This window comes from Siniperca chuatsi, linkage group LG4 (genome assembly GCF_020085105.1).
Source record: "Siniperca chuatsi isolate FFG_IHB_CAS linkage group LG4, ASM2008510v1, whole genome shotgun sequence".
NCBI classification, from domain to species: Eukaryota; Metazoa; Chordata; class Actinopteri; order Centrarchiformes; family Sinipercidae; genus Siniperca; species Siniperca chuatsi.
The window spans coordinates 29,844,547-29,861,867 of NC_058045.1; the positions used below are offsets into that span (position 1 = coordinate 29,844,547).

A 17,321-nucleotide genomic window follows, 5' to 3' on the forward strand; every position below is an offset into this window, starting at 1 on the left:
GTATTAATGAATTAATCACTTTTTATATCTCTCAAATGTCAGAAAATAGTGTGAAAAGCCCCTCACAGTGTGCCTGAGTCCAAGCTGACTTCTTCAAATGTCTTGCAGGCAGCAGAGAATGATTGAAATGTTTGTCAATGATAAGTCACTTCTTTTGATCAACTTATCAGTTAATCCATGAATTGTTTCACCACTAATATATTTCTCAAAAGTGTCCACAAAAGGAAAAATAGAAACTTTGAAATACTTTTGACATACATTGCTTCACATCGCAAGTGATGTTATTTCTAACCAAAGATATGACAGTCCTTTAGGATTGTACATCCCACTAACCCCAAAAATACACAACAGAGTTCCTTAATTTAGCTCAATTTGAGCTCATTCCAAACAACTTTTGTAGATATAGATTTAGATTTTTGAGATCAAGTGAACAAATCACTAAGCGTAAACAGGTAGAGCATCTGAACATTACAATTAAATGTGAACAAAGAAACAAACTTTCCCCAAACCACTGAAATACACGCCTTGAATTTTCCTTCCTGCCACTTGTGGCAATAATAACCTCAGGTCAGCCGTATGAAGATGAAAATCCCGTAAAATCCGTCAGACAAATTACAACTTGACGATACGCTGAAAAACCATTCTGTATGGCTGCCATTACGTTTTTTCTACCTCAAAGTTAGCGAACTTTTAAGAGGAATAGTTAAAAAAATACTAACACATATATATATAGTAAAGAATAACACCAGAAAATTGGAATAAATGTTATTTTATAACTAATTATAAAGACTTTTGTGTTAAATATAACTTTCTTAGCCATAACTTAATTTATGGCTAAGAAATCTTGAGAATCCTGCAAAAAAAGTGATATTTTCCTGGGTAACCATATTTTAAAAAATCATCTCAGCGCGTCCCGGCATACCTAGACTGAAGCTGATAAATGTCATAAAAATGTTTCTATATCGTCCAGCCCTGGTTCAGTCTTACCTGTGTGTGCGTCCCTGTTTGCTGCCCATTTCATAAATCAACAAAACCAAAAAGAAAAATGGGGTGATAAAAACTTTTCTTCTGTTATATTTAATTGCTCAGTTTAATGTTTTGAAGTTGTTCAGAACAGACGTGGGAGCTTCTTCTTCCTGTGGAGAATTCATCAGTGAGTTTACGCTTTTAAAAGTGATTCAGATTACTCTGATGTTATTCTTTACTATTTGCTTTATTTACCAATTGTTTTCCTAAGTGAAGTTAATTTCTTCCTTGATTAATTTTCTTGATTATCGCTGCATATAGTAATCATCCGTCACTTGTTGTTATAGAGTCGGTTAAATGTTGAGTCTGTGAGGCTGAGCAGAGTTTATTTTTCAGTTTTACTGTGAGCAACTCTCCACTCCGTCCTCGTGACGCACATCTACACTCGACCCTGGAGGCGTTAAAGAGCTCTTCACAATCAAACGGAGCCGGTTCATTACACAGAATATTTTTAACCACATCTATATACACTTCATCAATACATTATTTAACTTAAAACAACAATGGAGGTAATGAGTTTGAAGTTATGTGTTGAATGAGATCATCTGGAGGTCACCGGTTTAAATGCAGCTCGGTGAAATGTTAAGCAGAGCAAAATACATCAAGACCTTTAACCTGAGGCCTCAGAGCTGGAGGAGAGTTTTCTGTTTAGCACTGCGGTACACATTTAAGGCACACGTTAGTATTACCGTTTTGAAATTGGTCTGTGGGATAAGAGTATGTCCACCCCAAGTCAGAATTTACGTGGAAGATATTCACACAAAACCAAGCAGGTTGTACATCCTTGTGTTTTTGTTGCGTGTTGCAAACCAAAGACTTAACTCTGCGATGAAATCGGTTTCTGTTTAATGACGTGACGGACGTGACAAATGAGACCGAGGTCGCGGCAGCAGCACGAGTCTGTCATTGTTTCTCCACAACAAAAGCAATCAGACAGATGAATGATAGGAACAGGAAAGATTTAGTGTCCATGTAAACAAATAAAAACATTATGACCCGACCACAAACACACTGCCAGTCGCAGTTTTCCTTTCTTACATCACTTCATAGATTCACAGATGTGACTAGACAGTAATTCATATTGATTATCAACTTTCAGTGGAATTGCATTTTGATCTTTTGTCAGATGTAATGGATAACAGTTGAATGTAACATCAATGTGAATATTTTTTATGTGATTATGCATGCATTTGACATATCGTGATATACAGTATGTCAGTATTGGAAAAATATTCCATTAATATTGTGATAATAACTGTGTAATACAACACAAGTGTCCCAGAGTATCCCGTTTAGGATCAGGTTTTTGGGGTATCCCTGTATGGATCAGGTTTTTTTTTTTTTTAGTATCTCGGTACGGATCAGGTTTCTGGAGTATCCCGGATAGGTCTGTTGTGGTAAACACAGAGGACTCAGCTGTGGTCACTGAACTACTATACATCCAGTATGTGTCCTCATCCACCTTCAGATGTGTTGTATCCCAGTATGTCATCTGTGTTTTTGACCTGTGATCACACTGGTGTGTTTACAGCTGTTTACCTTTGTGCTGATCAGCTGAGTGTGAACTCAGACATAGATAACAGCAGAGACAAAACCTGAAAAATACGAAAAACAGGCACCATTTGATGGAAGTGAGAGACTTTGCAAACCCTTCATACAAAATATCTGACATCTGACAGTACCGAATCAAGCTTTTGTGGCAGGCGACTCCAAACTTTTGAGCGGTAGTGTGTATGTACAGTCACTTTATTATACTAACAGTTGTTGCTGGTCACAGTCTATAGTGTTAATTGCAATGGCAGTAATTCTGTCCTCTTCATCAGTGGTCCCTGTACCTGGAGGCTCCCCAAGGGGTCCCAAGATAAATCTGAGGGGTCTGTCCATTAGTTGCAAATAAAACTACAAAAAAAAAAGATTTAAGGTCACTTTTTTACATTTTTATTTCCAGTGGAGTGCAGCCTTTTTTCCTGAATCCCTTTGAAGGAAAACAAACACACTGATGCTACCTAATTAAATGTTAGCATTGTTACATGCTAATTATATGCATATTAACATGCTAAATGTTACATGCTAGATGTCAGCATTTTAACAGCCAGAAGTTGTTAACATACATATTATCATGCTCACTGTAGGCATGGTAACATTCTAATGTTAGCCTTTATGCTAACATCAGCATCCAGCTCATAGCACAGCTGAGCCTGACTGATACCACAGTAGACTCGCGTCATACATGCGCCTTGTGTGTAAAAAGGGTATAAGCTGACAGTTGCGTGTTTGCAACTCAAAGGGTAGTGACCATGATGACTTTGGCTGACAGGAGGATCCACACGGTCACACAAACCCCAGTCCGAACTCTAATTGGTGAAGAGGAATCCATTCAAAACACACAAGGCCTGTAAGTAAAGCTCAGAATGAGTGACATGTCATGGGTGACATGTCCCTTTGATTGGATTATTTTTTCACTGGTGTCTCTTAAGTCACTTAAATCAGTCAATTCACCTCACACTCACACAGTGTGACACACACTGAGAGCCTTTCCACTAAAGAAGTGTTTGAACAGGAATATTTCCCCCATTTACCAGGCTCGTCTGGTGAATCATCAGTGATATTGTGTGAAATTGACTGAGGCGTTTCTGTGAGAAGAAGGCCATTAGGAGAGAAAGGAGACCATTATGATGAAAAGAGAAGCTGTGGACAAGAGAGCGAGGAGAAGGAGGAGGAGGAGGAGGAGGAGTGCTGCAGTTGGTGTGTGTGTTGCCTCCTCCATCATTGATTCTCAGACACACACAAATGATAAAACATTTATTTGAATGGTACTTGTTTAAGAAAGGAAGAAACATTCTGCAGACTTAATCAAAGCAACACAATGTCACAAACTGTCAGTCTGTCACTTCTACACCACCTTCATCAGCAGAAACACTCTCTGTATGCTCAAGGAGATGGAATGCATGTAGATTATAGTGCACCGTGTGCTGTTAGTCTCTTATGTACATGAATATACTTTGTGCCTCTCACAGTTTTTTACGTATGGCACTTAGCATCGACGGTTACATTTGAGTCACAGATGACGCATGACATACATTTCGTCATGTTCCAAATGTGAAAATGTCTGCCTGTGCATACACCCATAAGAAATGCTTGAGCTCTGCTCCCTGCACTGTAATTTTTGTGTAATGGTACCTTTAAACATCTGACGGTCTTCCTCAGTTCCAGCTGTCACTCAGCTCTGTCTGCTGTCTGCTCTACAAACTGCTGCCAAGTCACATTTTGAGAAGGGGACAGATAACTGGGCTAAAGAAACGGATAAATGTGGTGTTTTGAAAACTGCATTGAAAACTCCAGCAAATTGATTTACTTTAGTTACTGTAACTTAATCGGTGGAGGCACGTGCGCTCTATGTGATCTGATATTTAACAGACTTGCACTGTTCTGTGAGGGAGGTCAGTGTTTGAATGGGAATGTTCAGATTCTCTGATGAAATCTGATAAAATGTATTTCACAACGGTGCTATGAGCTAAATGCTAATGTCAGCATGTTAACATGCTCCCAGTGACAATGCATATGCTCCAAAACCCGACCACCACAGTGTTGGTTGGGTGTAATTTCCACTCCATTTGAATCAGCTGCTCTGTGCAGCAAGAGAACAATACACACTAAGATTCAAGTGTGTATTGTATATTTCACATGGCTTGCTATTGATGAATCCAAACGGAAAAGATCCTGAGCTGTCTCTGTCAGCACTCAAAAGCTGTAAAAAGATGAAATTGAAGTTTACCACAACATCTCCACCACTTGCTGCTGTTTTATCAGCTGATAGAGATTCACATCATACCTGTCGCCTCATATTCCACCTGAACTCCATTTAGGCCAACACCCCCCCCCCGCTATGTAACAAGTAGCACGCCCAAGGGAATGAACTGCACTGTTTTTGGTGAAAATGGATGCTCTCTCTCCTCTGAAGGTGCAGAGTTGCTGATAGTTCTCTGTGGGTTCAGCACTACTAGTGATCCTTTCACATTACATAGTCATTTCACTCAGCATAATACAGAAAATACAGTCACCTAAGTGAGCTTCTAAGGTAATGGGCCTTTGAGCTTCATTTGGGGGGCTTTTCAGATTACAACCACCCTTTTTTTGATGGGTGAATTCAGAAATAGCAGATGGGCCTGCCAGTCTTTCCAGTCCTGAGAGCTGAAATTTAAATCTTGAATCTTGAATGAACCCGTAGTTTTTTGTGTCTTCTCCTTCTCGCCTGTTTCCAGCCTCAGAGTCACTCGCCATTTTTTGCACCCCCAGTCTCTCTAACTCCTGTGTCTTCCCTTCCATTTCACCATCTCTTATTTTCAGTTTCTCCTGACTCTGCCATTCTAAATGTATTCATTTATCTTCCCCTCTCTCCCTCCTGCAGTTCTTCTCTCTCTGCCTCAGCAATATCTCCAGCACAGATTTTTACCTGGTTACCTCTACACGCGCCTCATTTTCTCTTCCTGCTGAACCTGCTCCTCTCTGTAGTCTGAATCCTCATCCCTTCAGCTCACTCAAAAACAAACAAAAATATCTGTTGTTTCTGCTAAAGAGATTCTAAACACTATTATTAGAGTTAATGTGGACGTTCAGGAATAGCTATGAATCTGCTTCATACTCACACCTTTACAGGCTGCAGGTCAGGCTTCAGTAAATATTAATTTATAGTTAGTATTTTGGTCTTTGACACAACACATAAACAAACACATGCATTTAGTGCCTATATTGTTGCTAAACATAAAATTAATTTGACCAATTAAAAAAGCAGAATATGTAACACATATGCCCCTAGCATGGCTATAAAGAAGCCATGCCCCTAGCATATTTCATATATCAGACATTCATGGTTCCCAGAGGATGAATCTTAATTTGGTGATCCCCTGAATTTTCCACCATTAGGTTGACGTTTTTGATTTTGAATGAAATGTCTTGACAAATATAATAAATATATAAAAAATTATTGTTGTGAAATTTGCTACATATATTCATGGTCCCTAGAGGATCAATTCTAATGACGTTGGTGATCCTCTGACTTTAGCTTCTCACTGTTGAAATCTTATAATTTAAAAACACACCAAGTACTCCGAGCCACCAGTCGAACAGCATCTGCTGTCTGTGCTTTGCTTTGTGTTTGTAATGTCTTCCCCATTGTTCAAACTGCTTCTAGTTTCAGAACAGATTAAATAATTGTGATGCATCCAAATGTCCTGACTTCCTCACACATACAGACTTGGGGATTAAACAGGCGCGTTCCGAGGAACTCCGCAAGTGCTGAGGGCTGTCCAAATCCACATTTAATCAAGTACATAAAGGGCCTCAAGCGGACATTCTTCAGACATCCAGAAAGTTCACATAGGGTGCAGACGTCACGTGATTTCACTCTGAAGAGTACTATGATTCGTTGCAAAATGGATGTGATGATAGAAAAGAAAGTAGTAATAATAAAGCAGAACAACCAGTCTATAGGCTATAGTCCAAATGTACTACATTCATTTCCCAAAGACATCTTTTTTCATTTCTGATGTATAAATTATTATTAATATGAATATGCTTAGGTTCGACATTGTACAGATACAGAATATGCATAGGCCTAATAATTAGAATTTGTTTGTTTTTAGACAAACCCGGGTTGTAGGCAGAAGTAAACGTAAACAAGCCGTCATCACTTCGGTGGCACCTCACTTGTAAACCCCCGTACGCTGTTATTAATGTATGTAAAGGATATCACTTCTCAACCACTTTTTCCAGGAAATATGTCCAGACGATCCTACAAAATATAGACATTGAATGCCATTAAAATAACGGTTCTAATAAAAAAAAAAACCTTTCAACAAAATGTAGTACAGTTTAAACAGCTAGACTTGATCTATGATCTATGAAATTAATTTCACTTTAATTCCTCTCCATTAAGTCCTCATGTTCTGATCGCATTACAAGAGGCATGCTGACAGGACCGGCCAGGGGCCGCTAAAGACTGAGCGTCGTGCCTTCACAGCACAGATGGAGAGCCACCCGAAGGTCTCGTGCTAGCTTGGTACTCTCTTATGTTTCCTGGCCGACATTCCCCCTTTCATAGTATCATGGTTGCTGTTTCAGATTTTTACTAAGCAACACATTTCTTTTAATTACAATGCAAGAAATCTTGTTCAAGTTTGATGATTTGTAATCATAAACTAGCATGTAATGCTAGCATGTAATTCACACAGGCTACCCTTATCTGTCGAAGGGGCTGACGGCCAACCGCGATCAATCCAAACATCTCTGCTTTCACTGTCACTGTAAAGGCATTCAGTTCTGCTCTGCCCCGAGTTATGGCGGCGGCGCTTCAGAGCACAACACATTTCATCCTAATAAGAAAGAAAAATGTGACCATCTACAATGTGAAGATCATCAGCCAAGGGTTTGAATATAATATGTTAATAATTACTTTTGTTTGAGCATTAACAGTTAAGTTAGTTTCTGTTATACTGCGTAAATGCAGTATAAGTATGCACAAATTACTGATGTCAATGCGTGTGGACTTGGAATGATTGAAGTCTGCAAGGGCTTAGTCCAGAAGGGGGGACGTTTGGATTCAGCCATTGCATTTCATAACTGCTTTTGTTGTCTTTAAGGACCATATCCTGAAATATTGTGGGGATAGTTTGAGCCATTGATGGTTGTGTTCACAGTGTCATCGTGATCTCCTCAGTCTGTGTTTAGCTCCAACAGCTTCCGCTCATTATCTCATTTTTAGCACTCTCGGTCGACCGAGTGTACATTTCCATGTCATTGAATGTTTTTGGGGGGTCGTGCGCTAATGCAGCACGCTCTTTACTCCCACACTGTTTCCTGTTTAGTGAACACAGCTCTGAGGAAAATGAGACTTCATGTCGGCCCGCGGGCTCAAATCTCGTCCAAAAACCACCGACAGAAATGCTGCTTCTCCTGGCGCTTGAGAAGCCAGCAGAGCATCACTCAAACAACCGAGAGTTCAGAACCACATTCACACTGACGCTTCATTACACAGCTCTTATATGTGCAGAGCTTCATCTCATGTTCAGATCATTTATTTAGATAATACAGCCTTGGACAGATTTATCTCTGTGTGAGTGTGAGTGGGTGTAATTCCTAATCTGAGGAGCAGAGTTTAAAAACAGCTTTTATTTTCCAGTATTTTCCAGCATTTTCCGTTGTCCGATTGTCTGTTCTTTTGGCTCTTTATCAACCTTTCGATCAGAAAAATGAATGTTATCTTCATGTAGAGTAAAACGGTCCAAGTCTGCTCACCAGTTTGACTAATATATTCTGCTGCTGAAGGCTTTTTAGCGTTGTGAGGGACAGGACTTCCCTGGCGGCCATCTGACTCCACAGCGGCCTCAATGACCGCCTCAACCTCCTTCTATTATTCATGAAGAGAGATAAGGAACCAGAAAACTGAGAGGCGCAACAAAGATCCTCTCTGAACACTCTTCCAAAGAATACAGTAAATAAACTAGTGCTTTATTTAGTGGTTTAGTCATGTTGAGTATTGACGAACAAACGGACGTCACAGTGAATCCTACAAACAGATAGCTTCATTTGATCAGGAAGATCTCTTTTACAAAAGAGATTCCGTAAGAACAAAATACATACAGTATGTACGACATCACAACAAGACAGTTCAGTCATCACACACACGCCAATTAAAACAGTCACAATATTTTGTATCTTTTTATATTCTTATATAAGTCCCTTGGAGGAATGAGTGTCTCAAATTTCAGTTTGTCTTGCAGTTCTTCTCAGTAGTAAGGTGCAAATTCACCGGAAACCAGTCCTCCCCAGTTTAGAGTTGGTATGAGGAACTTTTAAAGCTCCTGTGATCTGGTGTCATTGTTCACTTTGAACTCAGCTAAGGATGGTAAATATCTGGGCAACTTAGCAAGGCCTTATAGAAAACACAGGTATTCTGGATGTCAGTGATGACCATCTGACTTTTTCATTTAACTCACAGTACAAGTGGTCAGTACAATGTTTTGATTGTTATAGTTTGGAAAATGATTTCATGGATTTTGTCTCTGATCAGATGGAACATTTAAAGGTTTGCAGTCCTGCTAGTGTCCCCTCGAGGCTGCAGTGTTCATTACAGCCACAATGTGAAAGTATTGGACAGAACAAACGACATACTGCTGATGAGCTCTGAAGTCCATTCTTGACCTTGGAAATAGCAGTCAACAAAACAGTCTTACCACAAGGTCAGTTTAGTACCTGTTCTAGAGCTTTTGATCATATCACATGATCTTCATCAACAGATGAAATTTACCTAGTAGTCATGGAATTGTAGTTCTTTTTTGTTCCTGAGCACTTTAAGGGCTTCTCGTCTACGTTGGCTTGAAAGTTGAACTTTTCAAGGCCATAAGAATTAATTTTGAAGCTCAACTTTTAAACCAACAAGGACAAGAAGTCCTTAAAGTGAAACTTTCTCCAAGCACCCATGTCTTGCTGCTGGGTCTCCTGTGAATAGGGGGTAAGCTATTCTTAGAGCCTTACCAGTAGTGGAGCTAAAAAATCTGTTTATTACACTTTTTGAGAATATAATATCAGGCTTATTAAGCTTCAGGGAAAACGACCAGTTTAGCTACATCACAAAGCAAAGGTCATGTAATTTAAAGAGTGAGGTGATTGTTTAACCCCCTATCTCTGGCATGTTTGTACTGACACTTCTTGATATTTTCTATATCTGTTGGACTCTAGTAGTGATTAATGAATTTCAACATGATTGACAGATTATTCAGTAATGAAAATAGTCTTCATGTCCTGTCCTTGATAGTTTTATTTAAGGCTCAGAGTGCAGTCGAGGTATTTAATCTGAAATGAGGTGTTCTTCGATTGGTCAAATCCCCTGCTGCCCATTGAGATGATTTTCCTGCACAAAGAGCCCCGCTGTCGAGTTAGGCTGTATCTGTCTGGCTTTTAAAGCCCATCTCCTGCTGCTCCATAAAAAAGCCAGTGTGAAATGAATAGCTTCTTCTTCTCAGCGAGGGCACAAGTTTTTTGGCTGCTTTATTGAGCCTCAGCTTGACGAGAAGCCGTGGAAGCCCAAAGCAATCTTTTGAATTTTAAGGAATCCTTTTTTACTGAGCAGCCGAGCAGCACTAATACCATGAGATGGCGGCAGTGACGTCTTGGCTTTCTTGGCAGTTGGCGGACGGTGGCGTGTTTAGTTTTCATACTGATCAAGCACTTACAGAAACCACTACAGGCTGCTCCACTCAGCTTCTTTAAAATGAAAGTGGTTTGTTTGCAGGGGAAGCTGCAGGGGAAGCTGCAGGGAGCCATTTTGGGTCCAACAGGCTGATTGCTCTCAGAGCTGTGGACCAGTGTGTCCTACAGTCCCTGAACACCCCCTGTGCACATGCTGATGGTGATAATGTGCCCATTATACTAATTGTGGTCTCAGCTAAATGATCTGATTGGTCAAAAAGCTGGTCACAAAGCTGTAACGATACCGCTGATTCTCCTGCTGTTGGTTGCTATGCCAACTATTGTGGTAATGACTGAGCCATGAGGTGATTTTCTCTTTTCTCCTGGGCTTTTACTACCTTTTAAAAAGGGAAAATTCTCAGGTAATCTCGTTCTAATGAAGAGTTTAAATTCTCTTAAACTCACACAGAAAGCAGAGAAAAGGTCTCTCTCTCGATAATACACCATGCTATAATGTAGTCTCTGTGTATTTGTTTTGATGAAATACATGTGTATCATTTATGTTTTATATCACATACCATCAGTTACAAATTACAAACGAGTGCAAATATGATACCTGAGTTTTGTTACTGATGCAAATAAATACTCTTTGATACCTGGTCCTTTAATTTGAATCAGTATTCTCTACGGCTGTCACGATTATTACATAATCGCCTGATCGTGTTTATTTGAGCCGACCGCGATCATTTTGATCATAATCGTTAGAATTGCTTTGTTAAACTCTGTGTTAACCCCCCCCCCCCAATGAACACGTCAATGACAATAAAAGACTTTTCTTCTTCATAAGGTGTATGTGTATGATTAAACTATTTGGCTCATACTAATAATAGTGAACAGAAAAAGACAATTAAATCATTAATCGCAATTATTTGTATGACAATTAATCGTCAACTAAAATGCCATAATCGTGACAGCCCTAGTATTCACCTACACTTGTATTGACTCTCACATAACTCCAGTGAAGCTGACCAAATTTGCTAAGATTTTTAAGATTTTTTTTATAGTAATGCCAATACAATACCAGAGTTTTGATACCAATACCAAACAATCCTTTGCCACTGCTTTTGAAATATAATCATGTTTTTCTACAAAACCCTTTTTTCACTGAACAAAAGAAGCCAGAATTGTCAAATGTTAAACTTTGGCTCAACACAAGCAGTTGTAGGAAAAAAAACCTGGCAAAATGTTGTTTTAAATCAGTAAATATGATTACAGAATAAGCAAGCGAGATTATGAATCCAACCAGACATTCAGTGCCAGTTTCAGTCAGTACTAAAAAGGTGTTGAGGTTAAGCACCCAGCCCTAGACAAATAACCATACAAAAATATTCATTGAAATGGAAATAGAATTCAAAATTTTAACCCTTTTAATAACGTGTTATATGCTGGAACATAACCAAATGCAGCCTGTCTTTGTGGATATCTGAGAGTCTCTTATCTTTACATGGACGTCTGGGAATCTGCTATTGTCTTTAAGGGGACTCCTGGAAGTCCATTCTGTCTTTTCTATCATGTCCACTTACCAAAGGAACAAAAAGAGCTTGTGTTTAAATCATTCTCCAAGCTGTGCTTACATAAATCTGGATACAAAAAACAACCGAAAAAAGACGAATGAAAATGAAAGCCTACGAGTTTTGTCGCTGTCAGAAGTTGTTGTACTTTTGGACATACTGTGACCTTGGTCCTCTGATCAGATGAGTCATGTTCTGGTCTAAAGTTAGTGCTGCTTCTCTCAGCTGAATGTCTGCTCATTATAATCACACCTGGCCTCTCAGGACCGCTACAGAGGATTTAATATGTGAATACAGACAGGAAGCCCGACAGGGCAGGATCATAGCCGACACCACATGACACCTCCTTTGTTCGTCCTGCCGTCTGTCTTCTGGTGTTTTTCACTGTCTCCCAACATCAGTCACTCTATCAGTTCTCTCTACACCTCTTTCGAAACACAAACTGTGGTAAATTCTGCTAAACTTTCATGTAGCTCTGAGAAAAAAGCCAGACTCCCGAATGTTTGCGATTGTTTTCTTCTGTTTCATTCTGCTAAACATCCAGATCTCCGGAGACAAAATAAAACCTGTGCAAAGTCTGGGATTCTGCAAACAAAAATACCGTCTGTCTGGTCTCATTGTTTGCTTCCTGCCACAGTGGGATTTATATGATCTAAATAGGGATTTCTACTCAAATAGCATGTTTTCTAACATACGTAAGTGCTGCTGATGAACTAAAACATACACAACATACACCCAATGAAAAAGAGGAGAGTGTTACTTCTGGCCTTGTTGCATTAAATTTAACTTCATGGAAATTTAAATTAAGATAAAGAGGTTACTAATCAGATGAAGCCCTACAAGGATCAATATATTTTCAATCTTATGTTACAAAATCATCCAGTCTTTTGATGGGATTGAATAGTCTGTAACAATAAAGGCAGGCATGTTTCCTAATGATGCCAAGATAGTTCATGCCTGGTAGAAGATGGGCAGTGAATGTGATGAAGCTGACTGGAAGCTGAGGCTAAATGTACCAAAAGGTTTCCCTTGGCATCATTCTGGAGATTTAGTTTTCTTCATTTTCTCTGTTTAAAAAAAAAAAAAAAAAATGTTTTGGAACTTTTCACTTGAGTTGAAAAATGTGTCTTTGCCACAGTTTGCGCCACCTACAAAAAATTTGCACCCAAACCAAAATTTGCTTTGCATTCAGTCTGAACTCACCTTCAGAACACAAGTGTTGGACATCTGTGACAGTTTCTAAGTCTTTATATCTAAGTGAAAAGGGCTGTTTGTCATTTCCCTCCAAAACAACCCACATACAGAAGTGTTGTTAACTCAAGTGAGCCCCAAACAACTTTGCTAAGGTTCTGGAAAGTTCACCTACATAACGAAAAGACACCATTGTTGACTGTTTGTAGGAGGCCGGATGTGAGCAGCAGTCAAAGACACTATATGTCAATCCATCATTTAGAGATCATTTAGAGTCTAAGCTGTCACAAAAATACTCAACACTCGCAGCCGGGTAGTACTTTGCTTGCTAGCTACAGCTAATGTACTGTATGTACTCTCTGCAGTCACTCCGCATTGTTTCACAACACACCTTTCGTGGTTGCGAGGGACTATAATAACGTCACGCTACCTGCTTCTTTGCACCTGAGAGAGGTCAGCCATTAATTGATCTCATTGAATATCTTCTTCTCAGATCACGGCACAGAAAAAGTAAAACAAAGTGAATTTCATTTTTAATTTCTTTGGTTATGTGGACATAATTCTAGATGAAAGGATAATTCCAGATTAAAAAATGCTTCCATGTGAGCGGGGGCATCTCTCTAGTCCTCCCAGTTCTTTGCTTAGCTCTTCATGGTGATCTTCAGAGGAGGAGAGGCCTCAGGAGATCAGCTGTTAATCCACCCTGACACTGCCTCAAACTTACGTATACGGAGAAATGGATTTAAAGGAAGAGATGGCTTATAGAGAATTCACTTTCTTCAGTTCTCCAGCTGTAATGCAATTAAAGGTCATATGCAGTATATGTGTGTATCTGGGTCTTATATTGACCAAACCCTGTCATGTAAAAACACTATAAATGCTTCGGTGAAATGTATGAACAGAGTGAATCCCTCTGACACTTGATCGCCGAAGCATTTGTTGATGATGAGAGTGAGGAAAGATTTCTGCCGACCGCAGGCTCGTCGTGACGGAAAGCTGAGGGGGGGAAAAACAAAAATGACAAACCCTCCAAACCAAGTCCTCTGAGCAGCCTCTGAATCACTGTCACCACACTGACTGTAAGTTTGGTGCAACATCGCCATCTGCTGATTGATAAAACCTGATGAAGTCTACATTGACTGACCAGAAAAACAGAAACACCTCCATTAGAGAGAACAGTGTGATGGGGCATTCGGGTAAATCCTTATGAAGCATGTTCACTTGTTGTCACTGTGTCAGAGAGGAGTTAATTCAAGAGGTGTTGAATTAGATTTGTTAAATTTGAACTGTATGGCCATTTACATACATGCAGGAACAAAATATTACAAATTCTTTGAAGTTCGAGTTACAGACTAACTGGTGAAGAAAGTGGAACATCTAACAGCTAAAGAGCCAGATATTTTTCTCAGAGGTTGGTGGAGACCAAACCAGAGCTAAAAGGAGAGTGCATTCATTAGGTGGACACAAACATCAACTTTCTCTGTGTTTGCTTGATGTGGAAGTAAGCAGCTGTTTGCTAACAGTTAGCCACAACTATTTTATAAGCCGATAATATGTCAGATGTTGTGTTTACAGCTTGTTCTACTGCCCCCAAGTGTCCAAAAAAAAATTAGTTATTGCAGGTTTAAACTTTTCACAAACTCACAAAGTTTTTAAATATAAATTATTAGTTTATTTATTTGTTTACTTCCCCGTTAGCTGTTACCAGCGCTACAGCTGCTCTTCAAGTATCTCCTGTTATACTGATTGTAAACTCGAGAGCAAGATAGGCTTCTTCATATTTTCAAAATGACTGACATGTTTGCTCAGTGAGCATCGCCTGTTTTTTTTCTACTACATTTCATGTTTCTGTCTAAAAGGGCAACGATTTTACACATCAAGGTCAGTTTACTGGTCATGGTTAGTTCTCAGCCTGTAAAAGCTTCTGTCTTCTGTGGCTCCGGAGGAGAAAATAACCCTGATGATGTCATAGTGATGTCTAATGGAAAAGATGTTATCATTGCAGGGGTGGCTGTGGCTCAAAAGATAGAGCTGGTCCTCCATTAATCGCAGTGTTGGAGGTTCAACCTGCGATTAATGTTGGTGTCTTGAGCAAGACACTGAACCCTAAATTGTTTCAGATGGCCACACCAGGGCAGCTGTGTGTGGGTTAATGGGTGAATGAGAGGCAAATTGTAAAAAGCTTTGTCCCACTAGTGTTAAAAAGCTCTATATAAGTGCAATCCATTATACATTGTTTTTTGTTTTTCTTGTAAAAATGGTTTTGAGAAACATTGACTTAATTTGCCACCAAGTTTTTATTTTCAAAGAACTGAACCTGTACTCTTTGTCTACTCAAAGACCTTCCTCTCTCTGCTTGTGTTACTTGTCCCGTTTGTCCCATCAGCCCGGGGATTTCCTCAGGATCTACAACCTACGAGCGATCCCAGGATCCAGTAAGGTGCCCGGCCTCACCAGCAGCCAGTCAGAGGAGGTGGATCACCTGGCTTTTCACCTGCATGGAGGGACGGCGTACGGGAGGGGGATCCGGATTCTTCCAGAAAACAGCACCGTCGTGCAGGAGCTGAAGAGGTACAGCAGGAGACGAGGGAGAAATATTCCTGAGAGAACTGAGGCTAAAAATAAAGTCATTGTAGAAAACCTTCTTCAGTTTGGAGTCTGAGCTCTGGTTCTACTTACTGGTTCTGGTTCTGCTACATAATTGGACCAGAAAAGATCAAAGCGTACAGTGTAGACAAGGTGTGTGCAGTCGGACTTCTACAATGGCTGCTATTCATTTATGCAAGGGTTTAATAGTTTGGAGCATCAGGAATGTATAGAGGAAAACTAAAATTTGAAAGAGGATTTAAAACTGTGCTGCAATCTAAATTAATCCAGGATTTAAGATGCTGCATCAGTCCCTGTGCATCCCTTTCAGTTTTTAAATGTAGATAATTGTAACTATATGTGTTTGTGATCATAAGTCTCATAACCAGAAGTAATTTTCTTCTTGTTTATGTATCTGTAGAGTCATGGAGGCCTTCCCAGAGGATGACGAGGACAACCTCTCTGAGCTGAATGACTCAGCATTGTTGGAGGTCTGGAGCACTCCACCAGAGTCTCTGGGTATGAGTGGATGTTGGAGGGGCCTCGAGTTTATCAGTTTTTCCACTAAATGGACTGACATGAAATTTGCTTGGGTGATCCCTTAACTTTTCATCAAGCACCATTATCAGGTCAAGATTTGTATTTGGTCTATTACCGAATACCTGCAAAAGAAACGACATGTAAAGTAAACATTATACCTGCTTAGCATAAGCAAGGTAGCATTGTCATTGTGAGCATGTTATCATGCTGATGTTAGCATTACAGTCTCACAGAGCTGCTAGCGTGGCTGTATACGCTCACGCTGTGTCGACACAGGAGGCGTAGCGTGAGCAGCACGTTAGCAGAGCAGCAACGGCTGCTTCAGTGCTCCGTCTGTATCTACACAGTTCAGGCACAGCACGCTCAGAGCCCAACACACAGTCACTGTAGTTGCGTGTGTAAAACGGAAGAAAATAGACTTGAAGCGTAAAAATGCGCTTCGGGTTATGTTCACCTGCATGTAACGTGAGTGAAATACGGCTGAAACGCCTCCTGTGTAGGCACACCTTTAGTCTTGTTTTTCCCAATAAACCTCCTTTGTAGTGTCTGCTCACAAATGACATTGCGTGACTAAAAAACAAAGAAGAAAGAATGATGTGAGTAGTGGCTGCCCGCCGGTCTTTGATTAAATGAAAAATGTGTTCGCCAGCAGCGGAAATATGAACATCCTGACTGCTCAGACAGACCAATTTCTTCACTGAGGATGGATGGATGGATGGATTGAAGCTGCGGGGAGCTGCTTCCATTAGCAGGGCCTTCTAAAAGCCCACGCTTCACTGGGGATAAAATAAAAAGTCCAAACTTTGACTGTGACCTGAAGGTTTCCACACAGACAGACAAACAGCTGCAGCTTTAAAAGAACTCTTCAGCATTAGAAAGGCTCTGTGTTCAGACCTGCAGGCCTGATGTCTGTTGTGTAACTCTGAGTGAACAAAATATTTGGGACGCAGTTTCTTTGCAGGAAGAGCACAAACATGTTTTTTTTTTTTAATTTTGCCTCTTTATCAACATACCCCAACAATGTCACTTTGCACATCAAGAAAGAAACAGAACCAGGTCTTTTAAGAACACAGATACCAGAGTCAGCAGATGAAGAAAAATGATATTGAATTCATGACATAAAGCCACTGATATGTACCAAAAAACTATTATTTATTCTCCTGTTCCTGTTTGCGTAAAGCTTGTATATAATTTTAAAACTTTTATTTGCTGTGAATATTA

At 39.9% G+C, this 17,321-nt stretch overlaps 1 protein-coding gene across 3 annotated transcripts in view; it reads left to right on the plus strand.

Annotated features, from left to right (window-relative positions):
• Positions 1 to 17,321, plus strand: part of pot1 (protection of telomeres 1 homolog) — a 72,489-nt gene that overhangs the window by 44,010 nt on the left and 11,158 nt on the right. For all 3 annotated transcript variants that reach the window (XR_006377716.1, XM_044193582.1, XM_044193583.1), the window contains exons 11-12: positions 15,361 to 15,545; positions 15,982 to 16,079. Coding sequence is in view for 2 of the 3 variants with exons in the window: in XM_044193582.1 (XP_044049517.1) it covers positions 15,361 to 15,545; positions 15,982 to 16,079 (283 nt within the window). In the remaining variant the exon portion in view is untranslated. The remainder of the gene's footprint in view (positions 1 to 15,360; positions 15,546 to 15,981; positions 16,080 to 17,321) is intronic.